The 26102-nt window shown below is 33.3% G+C and overlaps 2 protein-coding genes across 2 annotated transcripts; one reads left to right on the forward strand and one right to left on the reverse strand.

The window, feature by feature from the left end:
• Positions 1-15440: 15440 nt before the first annotated feature.
• Stip1 (Stress-induced phosphoprotein 1) lies at positions 15441-20910 on the forward strand. Its single transcript, XM_066390630.1, has 7 exons — positions 15441-15599; positions 15689-16021; positions 17539-17773; positions 17893-18060; positions 18168-18539; positions 19983-20282; positions 20345-20910. The coding sequence occupies exons 1-7, from the start codon at positions 15591-15593 to the stop codon at positions 20575-20577; spliced, it is 1650 nt and encodes a 549-aa protein (XP_066246727.1). The 5' UTR covers positions 15441-15590; the 3' UTR covers positions 20578-20910.
• A 215-nt stretch (positions 20911-21125) lies between these two features.
• On the reverse strand, positions 21126-25179 carry LOC136409250 (embryonic polarity protein dorsal-like). Its single transcript, XM_066390634.1, has 8 exons — positions 25158-25179; positions 24324-24434; positions 24086-24270; positions 23858-24033; positions 23293-23528; positions 22362-22605; positions 22217-22306; positions 21126-22113 (listed from the first exon to the last, which is right to left on the reverse strand). The coding sequence occupies exons 2-8, from the start codon at positions 24417-24419 to the stop codon at positions 21902-21904; spliced, it is 1239 nt and encodes a 412-aa protein (XP_066246731.1). The 5' UTR covers positions 24420-24434; positions 25158-25179; the 3' UTR covers positions 21126-21901.
• Positions 25180-26102: the final 923 nt, after the last annotated feature.

Here is a 26102-nt window from a genome sequence, read left to right on the forward strand (position 1 = left end):
TGAGTAACTTGGTCACTTGTAAGTGAGAAACTTAAGTATTAAATGAGGCAGTAGTGGCGTTACATAGATTTAAACATGAGGTCTGTTTCAAACAGACAGGAAAACCGATTTCGGGCTGTCAGAAATGTGCGTAGAATACTAATCAGGACTCCTACATATTTCTGAGTACTTCTGACGAGCCGGAATTCGCCTTCTTTCCTGTTGGAATTTGAACCGGAGCTTGGAAAATGAGTCCGTAAGCAGCAAAGCAAACACTCCATTCTGAGCTGAATACGCAACACCATGCATCTATTTACATATGTTCTCATAATCTTCGTAGTCCAAAGCCATAGTCTAAGCGAGGGGTATGGGGGTAAATTTCCCTGCTTCTTGAGTTTAGTTAAATCCAAGGAGAACTAAAGACTTCTAAATTATGATATATGGGTGGAACACATCCATGCAATATTTCGCAATTTGGTAAATATCTCAAAAACTAAAAAAAATTAGATGAATATAATGTAATGCCTGAAGAAATTAGGAACTTAGATCACCATACTTAACCAGGAAACTTCATGCATGCACTAATTTCGTAAATATTTTTGGATTGCGTATCTATTAGAAAAGTATCTATTATGAATTCAAATTAATGCAAAAAAGGAGTCTGAAATCAAAAAGGTATGTAAAATTCTGTCCCATTTTACTTAAGTACGTCCAAAAAATAAATTTTTTCAACTTCTTTTTGAATATGTTTTCAACTTTTTTAGCTGGTTTTCGACTCTTCAAATCGATCTCAAGGTTTTCCTCTAAAGTCTCTTCACTTCGCTGAAAGATTTTTTATCTGACTCATCAAGAGAGCTGTCAAGATACTAAAATTTGCCATTTCACCACCAAGTTTTTAAAATCTCTCAAAATGATCTTAACAGTGTCTCTCAAAATGTTCCAGGAATTATTATGAAAACTTGAAACTTCTCCATATCCCTAATTTTTTTTCAACGCTTTTGATATTTCAAAATGGCTTCAAGAATTTTACCCAATATGCACTCATTGTATTTACTTGAAAACTTTTCGATAATTTAAAGCGTCTCGAAATATTTTCAAAAAATTAAGCATCCTCCAAATTTTTATCAGATTTCTGAAGAAATCCATATCGGTCCGTTCGCTTAATTTTAAATTATAACAATTATATTTTCCTGTTCAAATCAGTTGGGGTTTTTTCTAAATTTATTTCAAAATTTCCATAGATTACAATAAATTTATTTGAAAATTAATAAAAATTTCTCTTCAATATTAAGTCCGCGGGATACTATAAAATTGGTTAAGTTTACTGTTCATCTTTTCGATTGAGTCCCCATTTACTTCAAGAGGAAGTCTGTTTGGCTAATTTCGTTTTATTGAATTTTTCTGTTCAGATGTTTCGCTTATCTACCATTTTTTTAGAATTCTAATTAATTTTAGATTACCTTTTGCCAAATTCCCCCAAACATCTATTCGGTCATAATAGCTCAATTTGGATAAATTCCGAATTACTCGTACTTACCAATATGTGTACCAGTATGTGTACCTAACTACCATAGACCTATACGTTTTTTTTTAATAGGAATTAGTAAAGTAGTATTATTTGGTTTTTGTACCGCTTTAAAATTTTTGATATATTGAAAAATACTTTGTACAAGCAAATACCTAAATATCTGCTTAAATCCAGAAATATTTAATATATGTGGTTGCAGATAGCGTAAAAATTATATTATACTAAAAATGGATTACGGTGAAATTCCATCTCTGGAAACTTATTTTGAAAACACGTAGCCGCAAAACATATAATGAAATTTAATATACGCTTTTTTTGGAAATTGGATTATTTTCCTTTGCATGGTTGTATTAAAGCACCTGACCTAGAAATGATGCCTTTAATGCCACACTAATAGCTGAAATTACCTACATGATGGCAAATTCCGACCATTTATCGTCTGAACAAAAAACCGTGCAACCCAAAAATTCCGTTAATGAGAGCTCGCACAAACGTGATTATAATGTTCGTTCCAAAAACTTTTGACTGCTTAATATTGTAGAAACCTTTTTTAATATCTGGTAATTCCGATGAATTTGGGTATTATTAATTAAATTATTGTGTGCGATCTGGAATTTCAAGTTTTTTGACCAAAATCTCAAGTTTAACAAAGGTGCTTCTTGTGCATGGGCAATAAATATGTTTGACGTGTGCACTGTAAATAAATTGGGACATAAACTTTCTTTGGATAATGGAAGAATTTAAATTTGCAATACAGTACAACATACTTAATTCCAACTAATGATTGCGTCGGGTTGTTAAGATTAAAAAATACATGGTTTAGATTATCCAAAAAACGCAGAAAATGTCAATTTAGGCACAGATATTTGCCTACATCTTAGTTTCTATAGTAAAAATTATGAGTTTACGACCGCGACAACGGCGGGCATTGCTATATTTTTATGGCCTGTAAAGTAAAATTAATGCTAAATGTTAATTTTTTAACGAAATTTAATTTAAAAATACCTACGTAAAATGTTATTCTACGTAGTCTATGTAGAAAATTTGAAAAATTTTATGTGTGTTTAGGTAAAATATTGTATGTACTTTAGGCCAAAAGAAGGACCATGCCTTTGATCCAATAAGGGTCCTCCTGCATTAGGTTTCAAATTTGGCCCAGGGGCGGAATAACGTAAAGTACGTAAGTAATTACTAAAAATGCTTACGTTAATATATAATATACATATGTCGGAATAATATTCGGAACATTCTTCATAGTTAAGAAATGTTATCACTTTATCAAAATATAGCAAGACAAACTAACGAATTTACTACAACTCGATCACACTTCTACCTTTTTGTTGTATCTCAACTGCCTATTTTTTACTCATGCTTTTACTTTTCCATCCCAAGGCATACCTTAATCCCAAAAGGGGTTCCCCGATCTTCGTAATTTAGTAGCGGCAGTAGTAGTAACCTCGTTCGACAGTGCTTAATCCCTAGCTCTGTCAGTTTGTCTATCATAATAGTATTATTAACTCTAATATCATAAATCAAAATTTATGAAATACTAAATTTCCGACGTATATGTATATAATAAGTATTAAAAGTTGTAGATACAATTTTTTTTTCAAGTAAAACGTTTAAAACTAAACTTAAACATATCAAGTGTAGGCAGAGTTAGTGTGATCGTGTTAGAACCTTTGAGGGTAAACTCCCTATAAATGATGAAAACTCTAAATAACAAAATGTTCGTAAACATCTTATTTTCATAATATGTGCATGGTGTCAATGTTAAATCTTTATTTTAATTTTTTTTAAATTAATTCACTAAAAACGAACCTTTTCAACCAAAATTTGGTGCTCGCAGGTTTTCAGGTCGAGAAATTCAATTTTTAGAATCTGTAACACAGATAATCGGGACGTTGTATTCAACCCTCTAGATACGTGTAAAAATTACAATTAATGAATTGTTTATGTGTTTAGGTTTTTGAAACAGTCAAAATGAGTGAAATCTGGTTAATTAGTAGTAGCGAACATTTCAGATAAAATATTCACCGGATAAGGTAACATTCACCATATCGTCAAGATGTCTAGGAAATAAATTATAATTAAATAATTACTATTTATAAGTTTTGTTACAGCGTAGTTCTAACTGAGATCAGCTATAGTAAAACGTAGCTATCTATGTGTATTTCAACTTAACGTATCAGCTAGTTTACAAGCCAAATTTGAAATGTCAAAAAGATTTCGAAAAAAATATGAAAAATATAAACCGTTCTTCCGTAAGTCTATCAAATTCGCGAGAATTCTTGAGGTCGCAACGTACATTCATTGACAAATGTAGTCAAACAAAGGTGAAAGCAAAAGCTATAAAAATGTTCATTAAAATTTCTTCCAGATTAGGTTACATGAACATCGTTAGCAATAATGTAAAATCAAAAATAACCTCCCAAAAAAACAAAATTTACAAATAATTAGAATGGTGGCTACATGATAAACTACAATTTAAACGTTAAAGGTGTTGGTGAGGCTTAGAAATTATCACAACTCTGTAAATTTACTTCTTAACTGATATCTATGATCGTACCATATGTCTAAAAATTAGGAAGTGTTATTTTTACAAATCTACATTAAGAAATGTTTATTGATATTTTAATGCTTCTGTTAGAATCCTATAATCCTCCTCATTATATCAAAATATTTACTTCTTTCACATGCATATCCCTTTTAATTATTATAATTTTTGTTTTCTTCATGTTTGTCCTCTCCATCATATTTAAATTATTAGTCCTGGATGTGTGTAGTATAATTCATAGAATTAACTGATTTGCTATAATACAAACATAAAAATTTGTAAAGTACTTATATATCAAATTATCCTCATCTGGCTTCAAAACGGCTGGAATTCCCATCATTTTAATTTTAACACCGATAACAATAATAAAAACCATAAAATTAAACTTTTCCGTATGACTTTGTGATACAGTTGGCTGCACTCGGTTTGGGAGAAATTAATGGAATTTATAAATTATATTACAAGGCAAACTTTATGTGCCATACGTGCCTATGAACCATATAGACCAAACCGTACGTTTGAAAAATGGATTTTCCCCAATTAGCAGATTTATTAGTCTTGCCTGGGAAAGTTAATGCTTTAAATTCTGTTAGCATTATCATAATACGTTTTTGATTCTATAATATTGTAAAATAGAAAATAGGATATTTGGAGGCAATTAAATTAAGATACCCTAATAGAAAGTACTATGTGTCAATCACTGTAGCCCAATTGTGGTCAATGCTGCATTTCGAAGATCGTCAATACGATAACGAAATCGTCTACAAAGTATTAACGTATTGATACATATCGTATAAAAGACATTCAAATTTATTTTTCAATTTTAAATCTCACATGATCTGATAACAGCATGTGAGTCAATGTGTATTTCCCTTGAATCTTTTATAAGCCATTATGCCTGATAACTATCAAGTAATTCTGAAATACTTGACTTTAAATTGAGCTGAAAGTCCATGTTTTTCCATTGATCCATGGACTCTTGATGGTTTGAACTAACCAAATTTTCCTCCAAATATATCATCAGGTATTATAACAGTGTGATCTAAGTATCCTAAAGTAGAACTTTTCCCCCATTTGTAACAGTTATCGGGAATATCGTTTGTGACCATCTGATTTCTAACATGTTGGAATTCCTCATAAATATCTTAATGGAAATAAAAACCCACATAATATTTGTACTGCTATCTATTTCGCTTCAAATAATAACACTGAAAATTGGTAGACATTCATGGCTCTATTGCAAAGAATTAAAATCCTTCATGCAAATTTTATTATCGGGATTTCCAAAATTTCTAGTGACGTGTCTAGATTCTGAAAACCAATGGAAGACAGTGATGAAGTCGACGAAGAATAGGCCTAATAAATACATTGTGCTTGGCTGAATTGTAAATTAATTCGCTCATGGGGAACACATGTTTGTGGTGGTTCTTTAAAATTGTTTATATTTACTTTGAACATCTTCAGATGATTTTGTTAACTCACGCCTATCGTGGTAAACCTAACTCCTAAAGGGATGAAATAACGCAGAATAATACCTTTTTTGAGCACCAATACAAAGTTTAGAAAATTTAGGCGTAACTAGCAAAAAGCTCCAAGTTGTTTTTTGGAGAGTAAGAATCTGGATTGCTGCATCATCATTCACCAATTCTTCAAGAACCGATCTTTAGTACCAATTTCATCGTTATTTTCGGCGCGTTGGGCTTTCCATTTCTTTCACCTTGGCCGTAAATTCCATAGCGGGCATTCATCATCATCCATCATCATCTGTTCGAAGCATTCATTGTCGCATTCATGCGTTCACGCTTCGAGGAAAACCCACATGTCGATTTCGTCACCATGGGATCGAAAGAAGAGGTTTGCACCGCGAAAAACTTTCATTGAAATCTATTACCTTGAATTTGTTCAGAGATTATAGGTAGTATTGTTAATGCAGGTAATGGCCTATGAAGCAGGATCGAACTCGTCATTTTTAGTAGATGGAGGTACTGCAAAATTATAGTTCCGATGAAATAAATAATGAGAAACTAAGCACTGTAAATCCACGTAATATGTATCTAAATATGACGCCAGGCGCCAAATATTGATAAGCTCTTGTAAGCACGAGATACCTCCTAATTTTCCCGGAAATTGCGTCAGTTATTTGAGAACGGTGATTTGATGTAAGTGATGGATAAAAATCGCATTAACTTGTAATTTTAGCGTCATTGAAGTTTCCAAAAAATAATCAGGAAAATCTGGAAAAAAATACGGAGTAATATATTGATACGGGTACCTACATGCAAGCATATAATGAGAAGGTTTTCCAAAAAATCACTGATGAGTCATTAAACTATTTTTCAATTCCACGTTTCCCTGATATACCTATTTACCTACTAAATGTCTAGAAACGAACCTACCTACTAAATATCTCTAGATTATTGAATAATTCAATAGCATACCTAGTTCGTAGTTTGAATGCTTAGGGAATGGCAAAATGAATATGTATTTTTAATAAAATATAGAAGAAGAGAACATTATGTCCGTCATTTGACGGCATTTATTGGCCTAGGGAGATAATAATTCATCCATATGAAAAATACACATCAATAAACGTTGCTCATCAAAGAAGTTCACTGTTAGTGCACCTTGACTCTTGATTGATTTGTTAAATTCCTCCATAAATTTATTAAATACTTAAGCTGTTCCGGGACGAAGACCACCACTAAATAACTAACAAATCACATTCCCAGAAAAACCTGTCATATGAATAACTACTGAAATTGTTTCCAGATAACCCGGACCCGCCAAACGCGGTAAGGATAAACCCGCAGTAACAAAGAATAGCATGCCTTCGTTCACACATCAGCCTTCGTTAATAGGTATTTTTTTTTAAATTTAATTAATAGATAATTTCATACTTTAATGATGCACTTTTCAAATATCTGTCTGATTGCGGAAAAATCCAGGTAAGTAAACATATCGTAATACCTGTACTGATATTCTAGTCATTTCAGTATATGGAGTCATTACATATTTTTCCTGAAATTTAGACACTTTTGCTTCATTCTAGGATGTAACTTTTACGTTATGCAAAGCGTTTAAATTATATAGAGCACTTTTTTGCCCTACCATGGTATCCGGTTCTGACCAGAATTCGGATTTCATTAATTTAGCGGTAAACCAAGAGGCAAACCGAACACAGTTAATTAATTCAGTAATTAGGTTCTGTTCTTCAAGCTATAACAGTTGTCGAGTAAGTGATAGCTAAGATGCATTAAATTTATCAGATAAAAACTGTATGTTTTAAAAATTTTCAGAAAAATTCCACTTTTGTGAGATTCTCTAATGGAGTTCATTTGGGAAATTCAGTGATTCCTATAAAGAAAATTTGTAACTTTTAAGAGGTTCTAAGAAGTTCGTCACGGAATTTCGGTAATTCCTACGTTAGCTATGGGTGGGAAATTCTCTATTATATTTAGGCCAATTACTGCAATAAATCTCCATGTGAAAAAGTCAAACGGCTGGCTATGACGCTATTGAATGAACGTTCGCAAAATTAAAAAAATATATGTCCAATCCACAAAAAAAACACGCAAAACTAAAAAAATCCTACTTTTTGCAATTTTCATTAAGAGCTCATCGGGGAATTTTGTGACTATGGAAATTTCTCTAGGGATTTTTGGTTTCTCAGGGAATTTTTAGAAATAACTGCCATCCAGAAACTTTCATACACCTCCAAAAAATTCTTCTTTTCACTGATTCAGAAAAATATCTCGGGGAAAATCAGTCAGAATCCTAAGTGGAAATTTTGAGGGAGTCTCTTTGGGGATTTTTCCTTGCCATGAAATTTTTGGAACCCAGTTTGACGATGAAAATAATCCAACACTTACATAAATATTAGAAAAATTAATCCTCAAAAAACTTCACAATATTTGCGATTTTGAAGTTTTCATAGTGATTTAATAAGTATTTATTTTGTACGTGCATACAGAAGTCGCTGTAAATTGCTGTAATTCGGGCAATTTTAGCTACAAATCTAATTTCTAACTTTTTTATCTCAGTTATAATACGCGTTTCTATCCGGAATTTGGATTTTTTGCCGAGTTCAAAGTGAGATTTTGAAAAATTAAATTTACTGTCTAAAATGGAAAAAAATCTTGATATTTTGGAAATGAGGAATGAAGGAACTTAAGGTTGAGATTAAGACCAGAATTTGTAAATCCTCGATTCTTCAGGCTCCAATATGAAATCGTAGAAACAGTTTTTTGGCTAATAGGAGTGCTAATCTAAGTCTAAAATACAACTTAATTAAAGTTTGGGACTTTTTTGCATTAAAATTGAATGCATATAATTAGGGTTTCTATTCGGAATTTTGATATATTTGAAACTTTGATACCGATTAGACACCATTGGATTTTAGAGCCTGCTCAGGATGAGCATGTAGGATTTTATTTTTTTAAATTGTAAATCTGTAACACAGATTCCTAAAACTCATTAATAATGAATTACGTATTTGATGATTTATCTCAGTAATTTTTTTATTTTTTTTTATTTACCTAGTAACTGATTTATTAGTTTAGTATTGTTAGGGAAATTCTTCTGATTATAAACAGAGGTAATTTGCATTATTTGGACACGTGGATCAAGTGGGAAATTTTGTTAGTATGTGGTAACTTTAGTAAGTAACAAAAAATAAACATTCTTGCAGGCATGTGATATATAACTCAAATAAACGAATAAAAGTGTGAAAAAATAGGAGCGATATATCAATTTAATTAGCCTCAAAGTACGATAGTATAACGACATTATTATCTGGAAATTCCGTACATAAACGGGATTAATATAGATTTGCGCATTAAAAATTAAAATTCATACGTGCATTTTGTAGGAAGTTTGGTGTTCAGAGAAAATAGATTTGATCCTCTTTTTCATTTAGGGGGACGATGGTCATTAGTCAAAAGACAATGCGTAAGTTCCTGGTCACTTATAGGGAAAGAGGAAATGCTCAAACTAGTGACAAATAATGTACTTTAGACTAAAATAAGAATGTACGTAAATGGCACAAATCAACAACTTTTATCATTATCTTGATATCATGATCTGAAGTAATGAGGAATTATGTATTATTTGAAAATCTGAATATCTTCAAACCTGCAAAATAAGCGTTTTTCAAGTACTATCGTTGCTGGTAAAACCCAAAACTGATTTCAGACTCTTCTTTACAAATTTAATAATAAAGTAAAAGGAATCAAAAGGTGCAGACGATTATTGCGGTTAGTCGTAAAATTATTAACTTGGTCAAATTCTCCAATCGCGGGTAGAATTAATTATAATAATCAGTGTTAATTGTAGTATTATGCAGAGAAATTGTAATTTAAAAAAAAGTTGAAATTTGCCGAATTTGGAAATCGAAACGCCTTTTTCTCGCTTTTAAGCTCAGATAGGTGGGTACTTACAATTCTCAAAAAACGCACTTAAAACCCTACGCAACAGATCACTGCGAGACATTTGGCACTCAAGTTTTCTCGTCGAATCACAAATAAAAAGACTTAAAATTCGGTTACGAATTGTAAATAAAAAGCCTCAGACTATCGCCGGTGAGCAATAATTTATGGTTTTTAATGGCAAACTAGTAAAATCGGTTCGTCACAATAAATTGATGAAAACATAATTTCCTTCATAAGGACGAAAACGAGCGAAAAGCTTTCTTCTTTCGTAAAAGTTCACCAAACGCGCGATTCTATTGAACTGAAATGATGGCACCAGATACTCAGGGACGGACCAGCTCGTAAAACCCGGGAAATCCGCACATTCATTTTAGACCGCATCGAAATATAAGCTTAAGTAGTATGTAATTAACATTGGAGAAGGTTTTTATACACATTGAGGTCTAAACCTTATCAGCTTACGTGTTAGAAAAACATGCCCGGGATTGTTTCCTTTGGGTTTTACATGTTTACACATGTGCGATGTGAGAGTCCCAAAATCCCAACTCGATCTGATGTAGGGGCAGCATGCTAGCTTAGCCTTGTCGATTTTGCTGGTTTGACCCTTCCATCCTGTAACTAAAAGCTACTCAAACAAATCGTTTATTAGATAAGATAACGTATTACATGATGATTTTTTTAATTTATTTAGGTCGGCACACAATATACCTGGAGCGTATATTATTGAACGTTATTTCACTACTAGCTCTTATTGGGACAACTCCGGCCCTACCCAACCAAGGCAGCAAAAGATAATGCCGGCAGAGACGTCTTTGGATTAATTTCTGTTGAAGGTTCCGCGACATACGGAAAAAAAGGTTCTTGTTTTCTTTTATTTAATTACAATGATTGAATACAACGTACCTGAGTGAGTCTTCCGTTACCTTGATATGAGTGAGTCGTGTTCCCACGTGTGCCAACTTCAGAACCCAACTCTCGACTTTCGCCCGCGGATCACACTCGCCTATTGTTATCGGGCTTCTCATATCCTCTCTAACGGCTATTGCCACTATCAGATTTTGCACAATTCGCTTTTTAATTTAAATTATGCTCTGTATGAGCAGATAATTTTCCTTTTGTCCTCACAAAGGAAAACGACCAATCATTGCTAATATATGTCTTCTCTCACAGTTTTTCCCTATTCTTTGATAATACGAAAACGTTTCATATCTACTTTCTAGACTAATTTGGAGGTGTTTTTACAGTTATTGATTTCCTTTAGAAGGACCGAGGCTATGTTTTTCTATTGCTACTCGCTAGTCGTGGTAAACACTCTTCCCACGTCCCACCCTCTGGTTATTTTGCACAACCAGAATTTGCATATTTTGCAAAATAGAAAATTCCGTTAATACTTTTATATTAGGGGGAATTTCCATATCTGTTGCTACATTAATTTTCTTCGCGTAGGACGAGTCACCTTTCTATGTATACCTTCTTTGAAACTCAAACTTTCACTCCCTTGAAGTCTATTATGTGCTTGAGATAGACTGCGAAATCAAACTTTCCTATTGCTACTGGTTAGTCGTATTGCTACGTGTGTCTCCACTGGTTATATACTACACATGCATATTTAGCAACAACCAGGACTTAGACATTTGGAAAAATCGAAAATTACGTCACTCAGGCTACACCCTTCTTGTGTATGGCCTTCCCAAGGTATTTGGTTCCTTTATCTTTTTTTTTTCTGGCCTTTATTTGCCCCAAAGAGCTGGTTTCTGATGCTGCAATAGGTCGTTCCTTCGGTTGGGCCGCGCCCAGGCACTCCCCGGTATTACCCACTGGAAATCCATCTTTCAGCCTTCCGCGGCAGTCGCCTCTCTCTTTCTCTCCCTCTTTCGCGATTCATTCCTCGGATTTGGGAGAGGAGGCAGCCAGGGGTCACCACGGCGGGAGGACGTATCCGGGTGGAGGTGGAGGGAGGTCTTTCCCTCCGAATTAACCTGAGTTTAACCTGAGTAACTATTCAAAATTATTTTGCTATTTAACTTTTATTAGTTGTATCGATAACTTTAGGTTTAAGAAATTAGGGAAATGGTCTATATTCCTGCTTTCAAGGTGATTTAGCATCAGGAAATGTAACTGTTCTAATTCAGAAAAAAATTATTGTAATTGACGGAGTATTGAAAATAGTAATAGAAAATACGTTCTTTCATTTCGCATTGTTCATATGAATAATTAAAGTGAACGAAAGCGTTGCACCACTTGGATTTTCCCTTTATAATCAATAATTAATACTGCAAAGAAAAATATAAATTTGAGTAAATAATTAGTAACAGTTTTGAATACCTAAGTATCTAACAATTCAGACCCATTAAACAAGAAAGTATTAAAGTTGGCATTTAACCGGTTAAAAAAAGTTGAGGAATTTTAAGAAGATAGGCAAGGAAATGTTTACAGGACAGCATCTAAAGTAAAGAGCATTTAAAAAATCAATAAACATCTAAAAAAAAAGTTTATAATATCTTTGAGTCAGCATTCTAATAAATGACAAATACTCAATATCGAAATTGGCTTACCCCTTTTATCTTCGGAAGTGTGTGACTCACGAAATGGTTTAAGTGTCCTGTTTCAATATATGCACAAGTACAAAACATGTATTCTCACATTTATTGTCTTTAATCTAATTATAGACATATTAGTGGCAATTACGAGTTATTCAAAAAATATTAGTTCAAATTGAGTCATAGTGAAGAAATGTTCTCGAACAAAGACTCGTTTTTTGAATTTTCACTTTTCGGTAATTATTTAAGAGTCGAATAAAGATGATGAGACAGAAAAAAATTATGAAAAAACAGGATGAGAAAATTCACTAAACTTCTTAGAATAAACTTTCGAGTAAAAAAAAAACGAATATCGCTTTTCTAGTGATTTTGCACTTTTGATTGTCCGAAGACAATTTAATTTGCTCGATCATAAATAGTCTTGAAGCACTAACATGTAATCCTGGGGGTCATATGTTGGTGCTACGAACGATAAACTGAAAATCCCCACATTTAATATTGCATACGGGGATAAATATTGACTCTGAAATATGGCTGGGATATTCCCCATTATATCAGTACTATAGTGAACTTGTATCATCACTTCAGATTACAGATGTGTTCAGTATCAACCAAATGTGTTTGCAAAATATCTTAAATATATATTTTTTTTCAGTAATTGGAAAAACCATTGTGTAAGCCATGCAAGAAAAATGTAGAAAACTTTAACCCGAAAGAAACCACAAGAACGTTAACCATAGTATGTATGAGGAGATCAATGGGACAAAGGGAATTTTCATTCCTTTTTAAATTGGTGAATTTATGGTTTCTTTAATTTTGCTTCAATCGTGGTTTTAATGACGAATTTTGATTAAAACTTTGATTACTTTGTACAGGATTTCCCATATTAGACTATGCTCTTCAAAAGGCAAATAAAAATTTCCTAATCAAAGTAAGAAAAATCTTATATTGGACCAATACGTAGCTAATTTTATGGGATTTATTATTAATTTAAGTAACTATGCAATTTTTAAAAATCATGCCTTCTAAATGCCCTCCATCAACTGTGATGCAATTTTTAATTTTAAGTTCAAAACTGCATCGCCCAGTGAAGTAAATCTCAATCTATTTTTGCAGTTTCATTTCGGATCCGATCTGTGAGATCTAGAATCATTGTTGGACGACTTTCAAAAACAATTATTTTAAGAATTTTTATCCCTACTTGTTTGTTATTGGCGTGAAAATTCTCGCGAAATGTTTACCAAAAAACTCCACAATCCAAAAGTCGTTGTTTAGTGTGGTGTAGCAACTCTTCTGAAACTAAAAGCGCGAATTCGAAATAAAGTTGCAAGAATAGGTTGGGATTTACTTTATTGGACGATGTAAAATCTTGAACTTAAAATACAAAATTGCATTGAAGTCCATGGAGGGCATTTAAAAGGCATGATTTTCAAAATTGACCTAGTTACCTAAATTAATAATAAATCCCACAGAATGAACTATATATTAATCAAATAAACGGTTATTTTACTTTGATCAGAAAGATTTTTGTTTGACTTTTAAAATATGTAGTCTAATATGGGGAACCCTGAACTTCTGCATATTAAATAGTTCTATTCTCAAAATCTTAAAACTGTTCCTGTTCATACTATTTAATTTGAACGTGAGAATACAGGCACAGTCGCTGTTTCTTAATTAATAACATTATTTCTCCCTTATTAATTTTTTAATGTTGATCTCTACATCTTTCATCTAATCGTTGAATTTATATGTGGTATAATTTTTTTAAGTTGATGTCCTGTTCAAAAAAGAATTCCCCAAACTTTTAGAGTGTAAATAAATTCATGGAAAAAATTATTCTGGTGTCGAATTGTACGAAAAGCACGAACATCTTCTGCTTATTAACATTCCTGCGAATGACCGATGTGTTTTTTCCAAAGGACACTGATTTATAATTTAACTACTAATTATTTGTTTGCTGCATATAATGATAGTTATTACTAAATGGAAATAATCTTGTAGCCTTGAGGGTAAAAATGACTGAAATTCATGTCTGGAAAATTTCCGACGTAAGGAAACGTTCTCGATATACAGGGCATTTCAAATCCGAGCTTCACTATTGGGATCTCGGAAATTAGGGGATGTACGAAGAAGTTTAACTGGGGACAAAATTGCACAATTTAGCGCTTGACCAAATGCCGTTTTCAAAATTTGAATTTTCCGAGTACTTCCGAAGATGGCCGAAAAAAATAAAAATTGGAGATCCTCTTTTTATTTATTTTCTTTTGCGTTATTTGATAGGGAAGCCCAAAGCCACAAGCTCTTTTTGATCGTCGCTTTTTCTCAGCTTTACGACAACGTTTTCAGATTTGCCATTCGACTATTTTTCTGTCCAAAAATCCAACTTGGAGCCCATAAAAACAAATAAAGTTGATGATGGTAGCCGAAAGACGAAACGTCGGATGAAAAATCTGAAAACATCATTGTGTAGCTAAGAAAAAGTGGCAATAAAAATGTATTTGTGGTTTTGGGCTTCCTTGTCAAATAACGCTAAAAAATAAAAGCAACATCTCCAATTTTTAGTTTCTTTTGGCCATCGTCAGAAGTACTCGGAAAGTTCAAATAACGAAAACGGTATTTGGTCAAGCGCTAAATTGTGCAATTTTGCCCTCAATTAAACTTCTTCGTATCTTCTTTAGTTTCCGAGATCCCAATGATGAAGATTGAATTTGGAATGCTCTGTAGATTCATAAGCTGCCTCAAAGTCTTTAACCACTAATTACTCAAAATACATTTATTGACATACATTATAAACTACTATAAAAAACTAAAATTACAAATATCTACAGGGTGGCTCATTGAAGGGGAAACTGACGAATTTATGCCCCGGAATTTTTTTTTTGTATAAACTCTGAGACAGGTCAAATTTATTTTGTGATAAAATTCACATCCAAATTGTTTCACCTTTTTGCGCTGTGATTGAAACCCCTAAAATGTTAATAGGGATGATAATAGGGGTGATACATCATTTCAAAAGCCTTGCTTCCCCGAATTCAGTGTAATAATTTTTTTAAAGTTTTATCATGTTTCAACAATGTTTTATTAAATATTTAAACTCAAAGTTGCAAATTTAAAATAATAAAAAAACTATTTCAAGTTTGAATAATTTCGAATGACACTGACGACTGGATCGGGGCTTTGACAGTGACTGGTCGTATCCAGCCCGCGGAGGAGGTTCCCGTCACATCCGCCAGTGCGCTAAATAACGTTCCAGAGAGGTTTTTAACCAGATCTTCACAATTGAACGCTCGGCGAACATAAGCCAGACCAGTCCTAACCGTCATATTTAATAAACAATAACCATTTGGCTGAACGTTGCTGATGCGACGAGAGACCATCGAAACTCAAAAGAACAATCCAAAGTCAATTTTATTCAAGAACCTTCGAGTTGGCAACATTGCGGCAACTAGAAAATTCTCGAATAAAACTAGAACGTGCGCTGTCGAATCTGCGAATAAACACTTAGTAATTATTGGAAATTGTGAAACGATTTGTGCCCTGCTCAGTCAATTACCAAGAAAATGGATCAAGTATGTATAAGCTTATCCCCAATACATTTTCCATCGCGAAATTGAATCCAAACGTTCCAATTTACGATCTTTCTTTCTATCATTTTTAGGTTAACGCACTGAAAGACAAGGGAAATGCCGCATTAGCCGAAAACAAGCTCGAAGAAGCGGTTAACTATTACACTGAGGCCATCAGCCTTGATAGCAAAAATGCTGTACTTTATTCAAACAGATCTGCCGCCTATGCGAAGGCCAATAAGTATGATCTTTCTTTACAAGATGCTGAAAAGGCCATAGAGCTTAAACCAGAATGGGGGAAGGCTTTCTCAAGAAAAGGCACTGCCTTAGTGTATTTGGGAAGGTTGGATGAAGCCATAAGCACTTACGAGAAGGGTTTGCAACTAGATCCGGAAAATCAGCAATTGAAAGATGGGTTAGCAGAGGTTTGTATGATTCTTGTTTTGTTTTTGTGGTGTTTTGACTTGTACTAAGAGTTAAATTGTTAACTTTAACATCGAGCTAATTTTCATAGAAACCCAACTGTTTTTCCAATCTAGACTCAATTCCAATCTTTCTATGGAAATTAGTGAATTGGCATCATATTATTAATTCAGACCTTACCCATCTTAGTGTCAATATCATATTTGTTCATCCACACATTTTTCATTCTTTGCATCCAATTTACTGAACATTCTCAATCTAAAGCCCACAATCACAGAATCTGAAAAGAAAAATTTAAATGCTACCCAGAAGATTGAAAATTTAATAGTTTCACTCCTTCTGTGTCACATGATTTAGCAATAATAAATACATGATGGAAAGGATATGAAAAATTTGTTCAACAGTTTACAAAGGCAAAGTTGGTCTATATCTTAAAAACTATCACATTTAAAAAAACCAATCTGCTTCCCTACTAGATTCTAAGACACAAATTTTATAAAAAGCTGTTTTTTTTCTAGATATTGTTTTAGATAATACATGTGTCTTAACATGTAGATTTTATACAGAGACACCCTGTGTTTATGAAACTAAGATGGCAAGGAGTGTCACAAATAGATTTCAAGTTTAGTTAATAGAGATTTTTGAGTAGGTATCTCCCAAGTTTCTAACTCTTTTGTTTTTAGCTCCTTAACATACTCATTATCAGCATTTTTCTCCAAAGAAAGTACTGATTTTCCTCTCAACTCTTTGAATTTTTCTTCAACAAAATTTTGAAATTCTTATGTTCTTGAAGGGGACCCTTTCAATAGGGTAATAATTTGCAGCTTTTTTTTCCCCAGAAAACAAATATTGATATCAATTTTGAAATATGTATCTCCAATTTGATTAAAGAAGTTGGGAGTATTTAAAACTTTTTAATTTCATTATTTTTTGCAAAGAGATCTATCTAAATAACAATAATAGTAAAAAGTCTTTATTTGGGGAAAGTGGATATATACAACATATGCATATATACATTTAAATAAAGGAAAGTGACAAAGTCTTATGAAAGATTATTCCACTACTTATTCACATATTTTGTACAATTTTACTTTTAAACAATCTTTTTAATGTGCTCTTTACAATACAGGTCTGTATCTATCTAGTGTCCAGAGTTCTTAAAGCAATTAAAAAAACCAAATAGTATTTCCCTCAGCTGCAGATCTATCAACAATTGTAAAAATTAATGACGCCCATCGAAATAGTAATAGGCTTTACTTCGATTTTTTTCAAGTTACATTTTCTAGAGAAGTTTAAAATGGGGTCAATCAAGGTTGGAATTTAGAGATTTATTAGCAATTTTTGGTTTATTCAGGTTAAAATTATGTGCAAAACATTGTGTCGCCCGCATAGAATTGAACATATGAGCTTTGAACTACTACCAACGAACAATCACTAATATTAATGTCTTAATATCTGCTGAATTAATTTTATATTCTCGTTAGCAATCTTGAATCAAATTGAACATTTCTTCACTTAGGTCAAGGCTCAAAAGGCTGCCAGAATCCGAACAGGTAGTGGACTTCCCAATTTGTTCTCCAGCCCTGATACACTAGCAAAACTGCGGGCTGACCCTAGAACTGCTCCATATCTAAACGACCCTGAATATTTAGCCCTTCTTGCTCAATTACAAACGAATCCTCAGAGTTTAATTAACAAGTTGGGAGATCCGAGAATTGCTTCCACACTCTCTGTTCTGTGGGGGATTAATTTGGGTATGTGCATTTTTTTGTAACGCAGTATGTGACGCAAAATTGTCTACGGGCTGGTGCCATACTTACGTACTTCTCTAAAATGTCGAATTGTGATTATTGGCAAATATATTTTTTTAAAGGAGAGCCAATGGATACCGAGTATAACGAACCGGACGTTCCACTTAAAAAGCCCGAACCAAAGCCTGAACCCAAAAAAGAGTCTGAACCGGAGCTGCCTGAAAACAAAAAACTAGCCAAAGCAGAGAAAGAGTTAGGAAATGAGAGCTATAAAAAAAAAGATTTTGCTAGTAAGCACTAGAAATTATTTATTTGAATTTTTTTGCTATGTTTTATAATTGTAATTGTACCCATGTATTAACATCTAACATTTTAAATTATTTTTATTATATTTCAGGTGCAATTGAACACTACAATAAGGCCATAGAACATGACCCGGCTGACATAACATTTTACAATAATTTAGCCGCAGTATATTTCGAGCAAAAAGATTATGACAAGTGCATTCAAGAGTGTGAAAAAGGAATTGAAGTGGGCAGAGAGAATCGGGCTGATTTTAAGATGATTGCTAAGTCATTGATGAGAATAGGCAATGCCTACAAAAAGAAAAAAGAATACCAGAACGCTAGGACCTACTATGAAAAATCTATGTCTGAGCATCGGACCCCCGAAATTAGGACTTTGTTATCGGAAGTCGAAAAATTAATTAAGGAAGAAGAGAAGAACTCTTATATTAATCCTGAGTTGGCCGAGCAGGAGAAAGAAAAAGGTAGGAGATTTTTATTATTTTCAGACCTTTGTAACGACTTCACAAGTCACAAACTGAAAATTTACAATTTCTTAAAGTTTCGTTTCCACGTAAAGTTTAGATTTAACCATTATGAATGAACAAGTTCAACCAAAAATTTTGGATAGTGAACTTTATCAAATATTTTTTAGGGTACAGACACATATTAATAATTTGTTATAAAAAATACGTTATGTTAAAGAAAAATATCAGCGAAGCTCCACTGGCAGTACTCAAGATGGATTCTGTCCATTTGCCCCGGAGCGGTACCATGCTCCCTCCATGCGTTTTACTGCTTACTCTTTTAGGGACTGTGTTCAAAACCTGACAATACTGCTAACCCCTAACAGGCTACTCTGGTTTGAAAAAGTTAAGATGAAGGACACTACATTTACTCGGTTCATCATGCGCATTTGTGTGCCATATTGCCAAATCTTGAGTACATTCAATAATTAGTCAGATGTAGAGAATATTTTTATATCATTCCTACATTTAAGTCGAGGTGACTTGTGAAAGCTGCTTTTTTTTGTCCGAGTAAGTGTGCCGAACTCCCAAATACAGTCATATAATTTTGAAAGTGTGTCCAGTTTTCGGCAGGCGCAATATAAATAACGTCAACATCGATGTTCTCTCCCTCCTTGCAATAAAAGGTCGCCAAGGTATTGTCTTAGTGATCATGAGCAACGTATTATGGAAGAATGCTTCTAGTGATAATAAATTTAAACCAAAAGAACCGTACTTTATTAGTAGATTTTTTCAGATTTTTTAATTTACCTTTTAAAGCAAATAAAAAAGTCAGTTTTTGAAGGAAAAATTAAAAAAATTCTTTTGATGCGCCTTTAAAACTAACTTGTGCAACTGCTTCTTACGTCAAAATTGAATTTACAATTATTCCTTAACGAAGTATTTTTCGAATATAGTTCATGTAGCAAATTATTAACGAAGTGATCATTAAAAAAACCTGGCAGTAAGCGGTAAACCGTAAACGTGGGATGTTGATTAAGTCATTTATTATTTACTATCAAAATTCTGACATAAAGTGATAACATATGAAATTTCAACGCCTACTAAAGGTTTTATTTTAATCTAATAGTATTAAAGCACGTGGTTAATTCGTTGCAATGAAAATTTGAAGCACGTTGTGGGTCATGTTTTTAACTAAACCGTTTTAGCTGTATTGAGAGTAGACAGTTAGTAGTTACAAGCGGTAATCTAGAAAAATATCGTTGGATGTTTTATTTTTTCCCACATCTACGGTTTACTCAACATCTTGGTCTAACTTGCCTATTTTATGGCTGTGAAGAACGGTAATTAATTTTTACTCAAAATCATCAGGGCGAAATTTCCTGCTGATTCGTTTCTTCTTTCCTTCCTTCCTCAATTGAGGTTAACTGTATTTCGCCAAAAAAAAAATTTTTTTTATAGGAAACGAATTCTTCAAAAAAGGAGACTACGCAAATGCCGTGAAGCACTATTCCGAAGCCATCAAGCGCAATCCAGACGACGCTAAGTTATACAGCAACAGAGCGGCTGGTTATACTAAGTTAGCAGCTTTCAATCTGGGATTGAAAGACTGTGAAAAATGTGTCGAATTGGATCCTAAATTTATCAAGGGTTGGTTAAGGAAGGGTGGGGTTTTGCAGGGCATGCAACAGTCCAGCAAAGCTATTGCTGCCTATCAGAAAGCACTGGAACTAGATCCTAACAATGCAGAAGCTCTGCAGGGTAAGGACACTTCATCCGGAAATACGTATGTTTGTTTTTTTGAATGTTTATGTTATGTTTAGGTTACAGAGCATGCACTATTGAGAACGCGAACTTGAACGGTGACCCGGAAAAAATTCGACAAAGGGCGATGGGTGACCCGGAAGTTCAGGCAATTCTTCGTGATCCTGCTATGAGAATGATTCTGGAGCAAATGCAGAACGACCCCCGGGCTCTGCAAGACCACTTGAGGAACCCGGAAATAGCCGCTAAAATACAGAAATTACTTGATTCGGGACTTATTGCCATTCGTTAGATATAATTCTAGTTTGAAAGTCGTTTGACTTTGGTTGTCGAGCATCTAGGAAAAAGCACTAAAAGAATATGGCAAGTTCCATGTTTCTATTTTAATTGAGTTCAAGCAATTAATATTATGGTGTTCAGCAGCCAAACTCCAATAATCTGACTTTTTATAGGTACATGTTTCTAAATTGCCAGTTTTAACTTTCCTAATTTTGCATTATTAATCTCGTCACGTTTTAAAAGTACTTATTACATTCAGGATATACATTTTTCTCACTAACGGCCTTTGGTTCAAGTATGGGTCCTATAATTTAAGAATTTAATTAAAAAATGCTTGAAAATGAAATTTGTTTTATTGTAAGTTTTGTCCTAATGGGTTTTTTGCCGACGAAATTTCGTCCTTTCTGAGTGTATGCGGTTCATAAAAACTAAAGAGAAATTATTCCATATTTTTAAGACCTACACGAATATTGCGAAGGAAAGAATTGGTAGAAAAAACATGTGTAAATTTAAAAAAAAACGTTGATATACAAAAATAGTGCAAAATGTGTATAATATTCTTTAAATATCTCTAAAAGTGGGAAGTTTTCAAAGTGACATCCTGTATATAACTATATATGTATATTCTTAAAATATTTAACGGTGGTGATTTATTAAATTCATTTAACAATTAAACTACAATAAAAAATTAGATGTTATGCATAGTTTACACGCATAAATTACTGACGCCAGTTGACTAGCGCCCATATTTTCGCGTGTCTAGACACGTAAATTTGAGATTCCATTAATCTGGGGCTAATAAGTTGTAAAAATAAATATGTTAAAAGACGTTGAACTTTTAGACGCCAGTAATTACACTGAATTAAATAATGTATGTATGTGTGAACCAAGTTTTAGATACATGCTTAGAAGGTTGATCAGAATGCCTTCATATGTAATATGATGTATTGCAAGAAAGGGCGTCGGCTATTTTATTTTTCGCGTCACGTTAAGGCGACTATTTTACAATTTAACGAAACTTAATTTTTGCCGGTTGATAACATTCATTTGGTAGTATTGCGATTGCATTTGAGGTAAATGCAACCTCTAATCATAAGGACCTTACCCTCTACCCTGTGCAATATGCAACAGATGCTTTAAAGCAGCATTCCTACAAATTTTCACAGCTTTCATCAAGAATATAAACTACTCAATCAAAGCCATCGTGTTGCCCCTATAATAGAAAGCACGTCGCCTCGTCTCCTCCACTGGGCATAACGATGTCCTCTTTGCAAATTCAAAGTTAATAAAGCCCTTTGGCTATCCTTCAAAGAAAATTCATACCCACAAGTACAACATTAATTTAAGTCAGTGTCTGTCAAAGACAGATTACTGAAATTCGACCCCAAATTGGGTATAACCACTTCATTAAGGTGCTTCTGAAGATCACCGGAGTCGATCTGGTAATCATCAAGATCAAGCAGTTCCACAGCAGATGGTTTTAGAGGGCTGGGGATATTCAAATTGGCAGCTACTGCATTGTTCTGCAAGGGCAAAGGGGCTAGGGCTGCTGAAATACAGTATTGTATTCCATATTTTGTCAAAATGGATAATATATATAAAATATGAATCATTTAGCATTCCTCACTTAATACGATAAAATGACCACTTACCAACTTGAGTCACTTCACGCTGTTTTTGCTGATACAATTGGTAGAACTCTTCTCTTTTCCTTTTATTTGTTTTCATATGACACAAAAACGCTGTAATTGAAATTATGTCATCATTAATGGTGATATAGTGAACAGTTAATCCTACTTGGGTCCAAAGGAAAGTAAGTGAAAGGGTGCGGTTCGCTGGTCATTTTGTCCGAAGGCCTGTATAGTTGAATAAACACCGTAACAGGTTCAATCACGTCCCAAGTCCGATAAGGCGGAGCTTTGAACCAGATTGCTGCCTGTTTGTGGATTTGATACGGCTCTAATTTAGCGTTCGCAAACCAAACGCGAGTACCTTGTTGGTTATTTTCGAAAAAGTGGACTTGAATGTCTTCTTTTATTACCTGTCAAATTTTTTAATATTACAGAAAAATAGGTAAGTAGAGGAATCTTTTTATTAAAAATAGTAATTACACAGTAATTACATTTGAACACATCAAAAGTGTGTATACAAACACTTAAGACTATAATCTGTTCAAAAATAGAGATCGCTAAAAGTGCCAATAAGTTGCATCCCCTAAGTACATTTCGAGAGCATTAGTATAATTCTTAGTATTACTTTTTAATTTGTAAATGGGAGGTCCATATTGTTATTATTCCCTCAAGATACTGTATCAAACTTTAAAAATGAATATTTCTGAATAATATTATTAAAGCGACATTTCCATTAAAGAAACTTTGAGTAACGTTTTTTAAAACGTTTCTAGAAATTGAACGAGTGGAGTTTATGCAATAAAAACATAAATTTATGGATAATTAACTTATCAAAAGAGTAACTGTAACGGTCATTAAAACAATAATTTCGATTTTGGGTTAAAAAATAAATCTTGCCAAAAACAAGCTTAAAAAACAAAACTTGATGCTAATTACGACCAATCATAAATTAACATATGACATTAGCAAAATCTTAGTTCCATCATGTCATTTCGACGTTAAAAATTTTAAATCTTTATTAGTAATAATTGAGATTTCATTATGTTCATTCAAGTTGGGTCACCCGGTATATTAGATTTGAAGTTTGCTTTAATTACCTTTTCACATAAAAGAATGACTTTGCTTCCGCCACTCACTGAAGCTCCGCAGGAGCACATTCCCACTATCGTTAACTTGGGCTGAAGTTTCCTGTCGTCGAATATCACATCGCTTACTACGGGCTTTAGTGGCAAGGTGAATTTACCATCTGCGGGATTTTCCAAGAAAGCGTGAAAACATAGCCGAACGGCGGTTGGGTCTATTGAAGCGGGGTCACTTTTGTGGGCATAACCATCTGTAAAATGCAGCGTTAAAATACGATGTTTATACTTCATATAAAAAATTGTCTACCTCGCTTGCTAACAGATATACAGGGCTTCAAAGTTAGAATTTCACAAATTAATTTTAATCATTCAAATTGACTTATTTGTGGCAAATATGTTTTGGCAATAAAAGTAATTAATAGAACGAAGTCGTTTAATAATAAAAATTAGATATTATGATTAAAATTCTTTTCTGAGATTTTTACTTTGAAGCTCCTCGTGTTTGTAAGCAGGTGAGATAGAAGTTTTTTATGCAGACCAGAGCCTAATGATTAGGTCACCAACGAAAACAGAATCTTACTTCTAAACGGATCGACTTTAATCAATTCTCTTTGATGGAGAGAAACCTCGACGTTCTTCTTCTTGACATACTGAATACCTAAGTTATTAAATTGCAATTTCATGGTGTCGACGGGTACTAACGATGCATACACACCTTTCTTGCATTTTTGCCCTACCAAATTGTGGGGGTGCACTCTGTTGACGTATAGAATTTGTATTTTAAAACTCAAGTGAAATAAAGACTTACAAATATGGTTCATTAACCGTGACACAAGAGACTATGACTACAGCGTTCCCTTGATAACCACATATTTGTATTTCGGGAAAAGTTTTCTTTGCCATAGTGCTTTTTGCTCCGGCAATTGATCCTGCAGTTTTCCCTTCACATTTATAACGGAATCTCACAGATTTCGCGGCTGGTTGTTCTGTTATCTAAAATGAAGAACTAAACTGTTAAAGATACCGAGCTAATTGAGGAAACTTACTACAACTTTCGCACTTGTTAGTAGTTCTTCCTTTGCTAGAATGTGTGGGAGAGGACTCGGGAAATGCATTACTGATTGTTCAGGAGTCTCGGTCATATTGAATTGTTCTAGCTGAATGAATCGGTGATAAATTATTTTTGCTTATTGATACTTGCGTTATTAGAAGACAAAATGCGGAAAAGAGGAACATAAATATGTAAGATAATGCTATATAGTATATTCAAGATAAAAACGTTCAGCGTGGGGATTTCTTTAACAGTAATAGATACATATCTGGTTAAATAGGAGAAAAAAATGAGTGTTCCAGGAAGTAGTTTCATGGTGCAAATACTCGTAGATCTACAAAACTATTTTTTATTTTTAAATTATTTCAAAAAACCAAAATTCTCGAATTTCTGTTTAATTTTTTTCCCGATATTGTTAATTATTCATAAGCGTTAATTACAGTAATTTATCATCAGCTTTCAGTAAAAAATATAGTAGTTGCGGTTCCTTGCACATATTGCTGACAATCCGGAAGTAGTTCTATCTCAGCAAGATAGAACTAGTAAAAACAAAGAGCACGGAAAAACGTATATTTCTCACATATCGTCAGACAGACGTCGTATTCCACAGAACACGTTTGAAAAATAGGTTCTCGAAAAAATATATAACTGTCCAGCAATTTTCCTGTTCTGTAATGTCTCGAGTTGCCGGATTACCCAACATCACGTATCCATTCTTTTTTTCCAGCTCTATATTCCTTTTACGGACTCACCACTAGTTTTACCTTATATTATTACCAATTTAGTATCTCAAGTAAAAAAACAAAACTTACTAGAAAAAGACCCTTACGTGATTTCTCTCCAACCACCTATGCTCCAGAAGAATCTAGTATTTTCAGAGTCTACACTACCATCTTTAAAGGCACTCGAAATGCGACTAAAATGCGAATTTCACTTTGTGGTTTCAAAAATCACACAATAATTTTAAAACCATTTCTGTCTTGAAGTGTTGTGGCAGAAAGGTGGGAGGTATAGATTCTGCTCGAATTCGTAGCGCTATCTTGAGCTATCATTTTTATTGCTGCAATAAAGTTCATTATAGTCCTGTTCTCAAACTAGAGGTTAAAATTGTTAGACTGGATGTTTGGGTTTACAAACCTACCTTTGATACATATAATTTCTATATGGCATCAGTGGACGTCCTCAAATGTTCTATGGAGTAAAATAAAGAGGAAAACCAGCTGTTTTTGAATTTTTATTCACAAATATTCATTAATATTACCTACTATTGGTTTATGTTAGGGAATAGTCAAGTTCCGAAGACAAATAATGTACTCAATCCAACATTAAAAAAAAAAAAATGGAATTTTAAATTTATGTAATAAATTGTTTACCATGATAATAATTATTTCAACTTACCCTTAATAGGTACTATGAGTAATTTTTAAAACTATACACAAACACTAGAAATGTAATGTATACAGGTACAAGGTTGTTCTTTAAGAATTATAATACATTTACTGTAACTTCAAACATTTTTGCTTTCTAAGAATAATTTTACGATAACTTTATCAACATAAAAGAATTACATACCAAAGAGATTATCGTAGACCATTGTCTTTTGAGCCGTGATCATGGGAACCCTGCTTTTTAAAGCTATTAATTCCTGACGCTTTTGCTTTTTTTTCAGGAAAAAGAATATACATATAAGACACGAAATATTCACACTTTTAACAACACTCAGTAAATATTTCAGAAAAATACATTCAATAAGGCAATATTTAATAAGGCAAAC

Source organism: Euwallacea similis, chromosome 5, assembly GCF_039881205.1.
Source record: "Euwallacea similis isolate ESF13 chromosome 5, ESF131.1, whole genome shotgun sequence".
NCBI classification, from domain to species: Eukaryota; Metazoa; Arthropoda; class Insecta; order Coleoptera; family Curculionidae; genus Euwallacea; species Euwallacea similis.

What these genes read in the sequence shown, in the direction of transcription:
- Stip1 (XM_066390630.1), top strand. An exon ending in TAAAAAAAAAGATTTTGCTA is followed by an intron (nt 18,061 to 18,167) that starts GTAAGCACTAGA and finishes ATTATATTTCAG; the next exon opens with GTGCAATTGAACACTACAAT. An exon ending in CAATGCAGAAGCTCTGCAGG is followed by an intron (nt 20,283 to 20,344) that starts GTAAGGACACTT and finishes TGTTATGTTTAG; the next exon opens with GTTACAGAGCATGCACTATT.
- LOC136409250 (XM_066390634.1), bottom strand. Translation starts at nt 24,419, where the DNA reads ATGACCGAGACTCCTGAACAATCAGTAATGCATTTCCCGAGTCCTCTC. An exon ending in TAACAAGTGCGAAAGTTGTA is followed by an intron (nt 24,271 to 24,323) that starts GTAAGTTTCCTC and finishes TCTTCATTTTAG; the next exon opens with ATAACAGAACAACCAGCCGC. An exon ending in TCATTCTTTTATGTGAAAAG is followed by an intron (nt 22,606 to 23,292) that starts GTAATTAAAGCA and finishes AAAATTTGACAG; the next exon opens with GTAATAAAAGAAGACATTCA.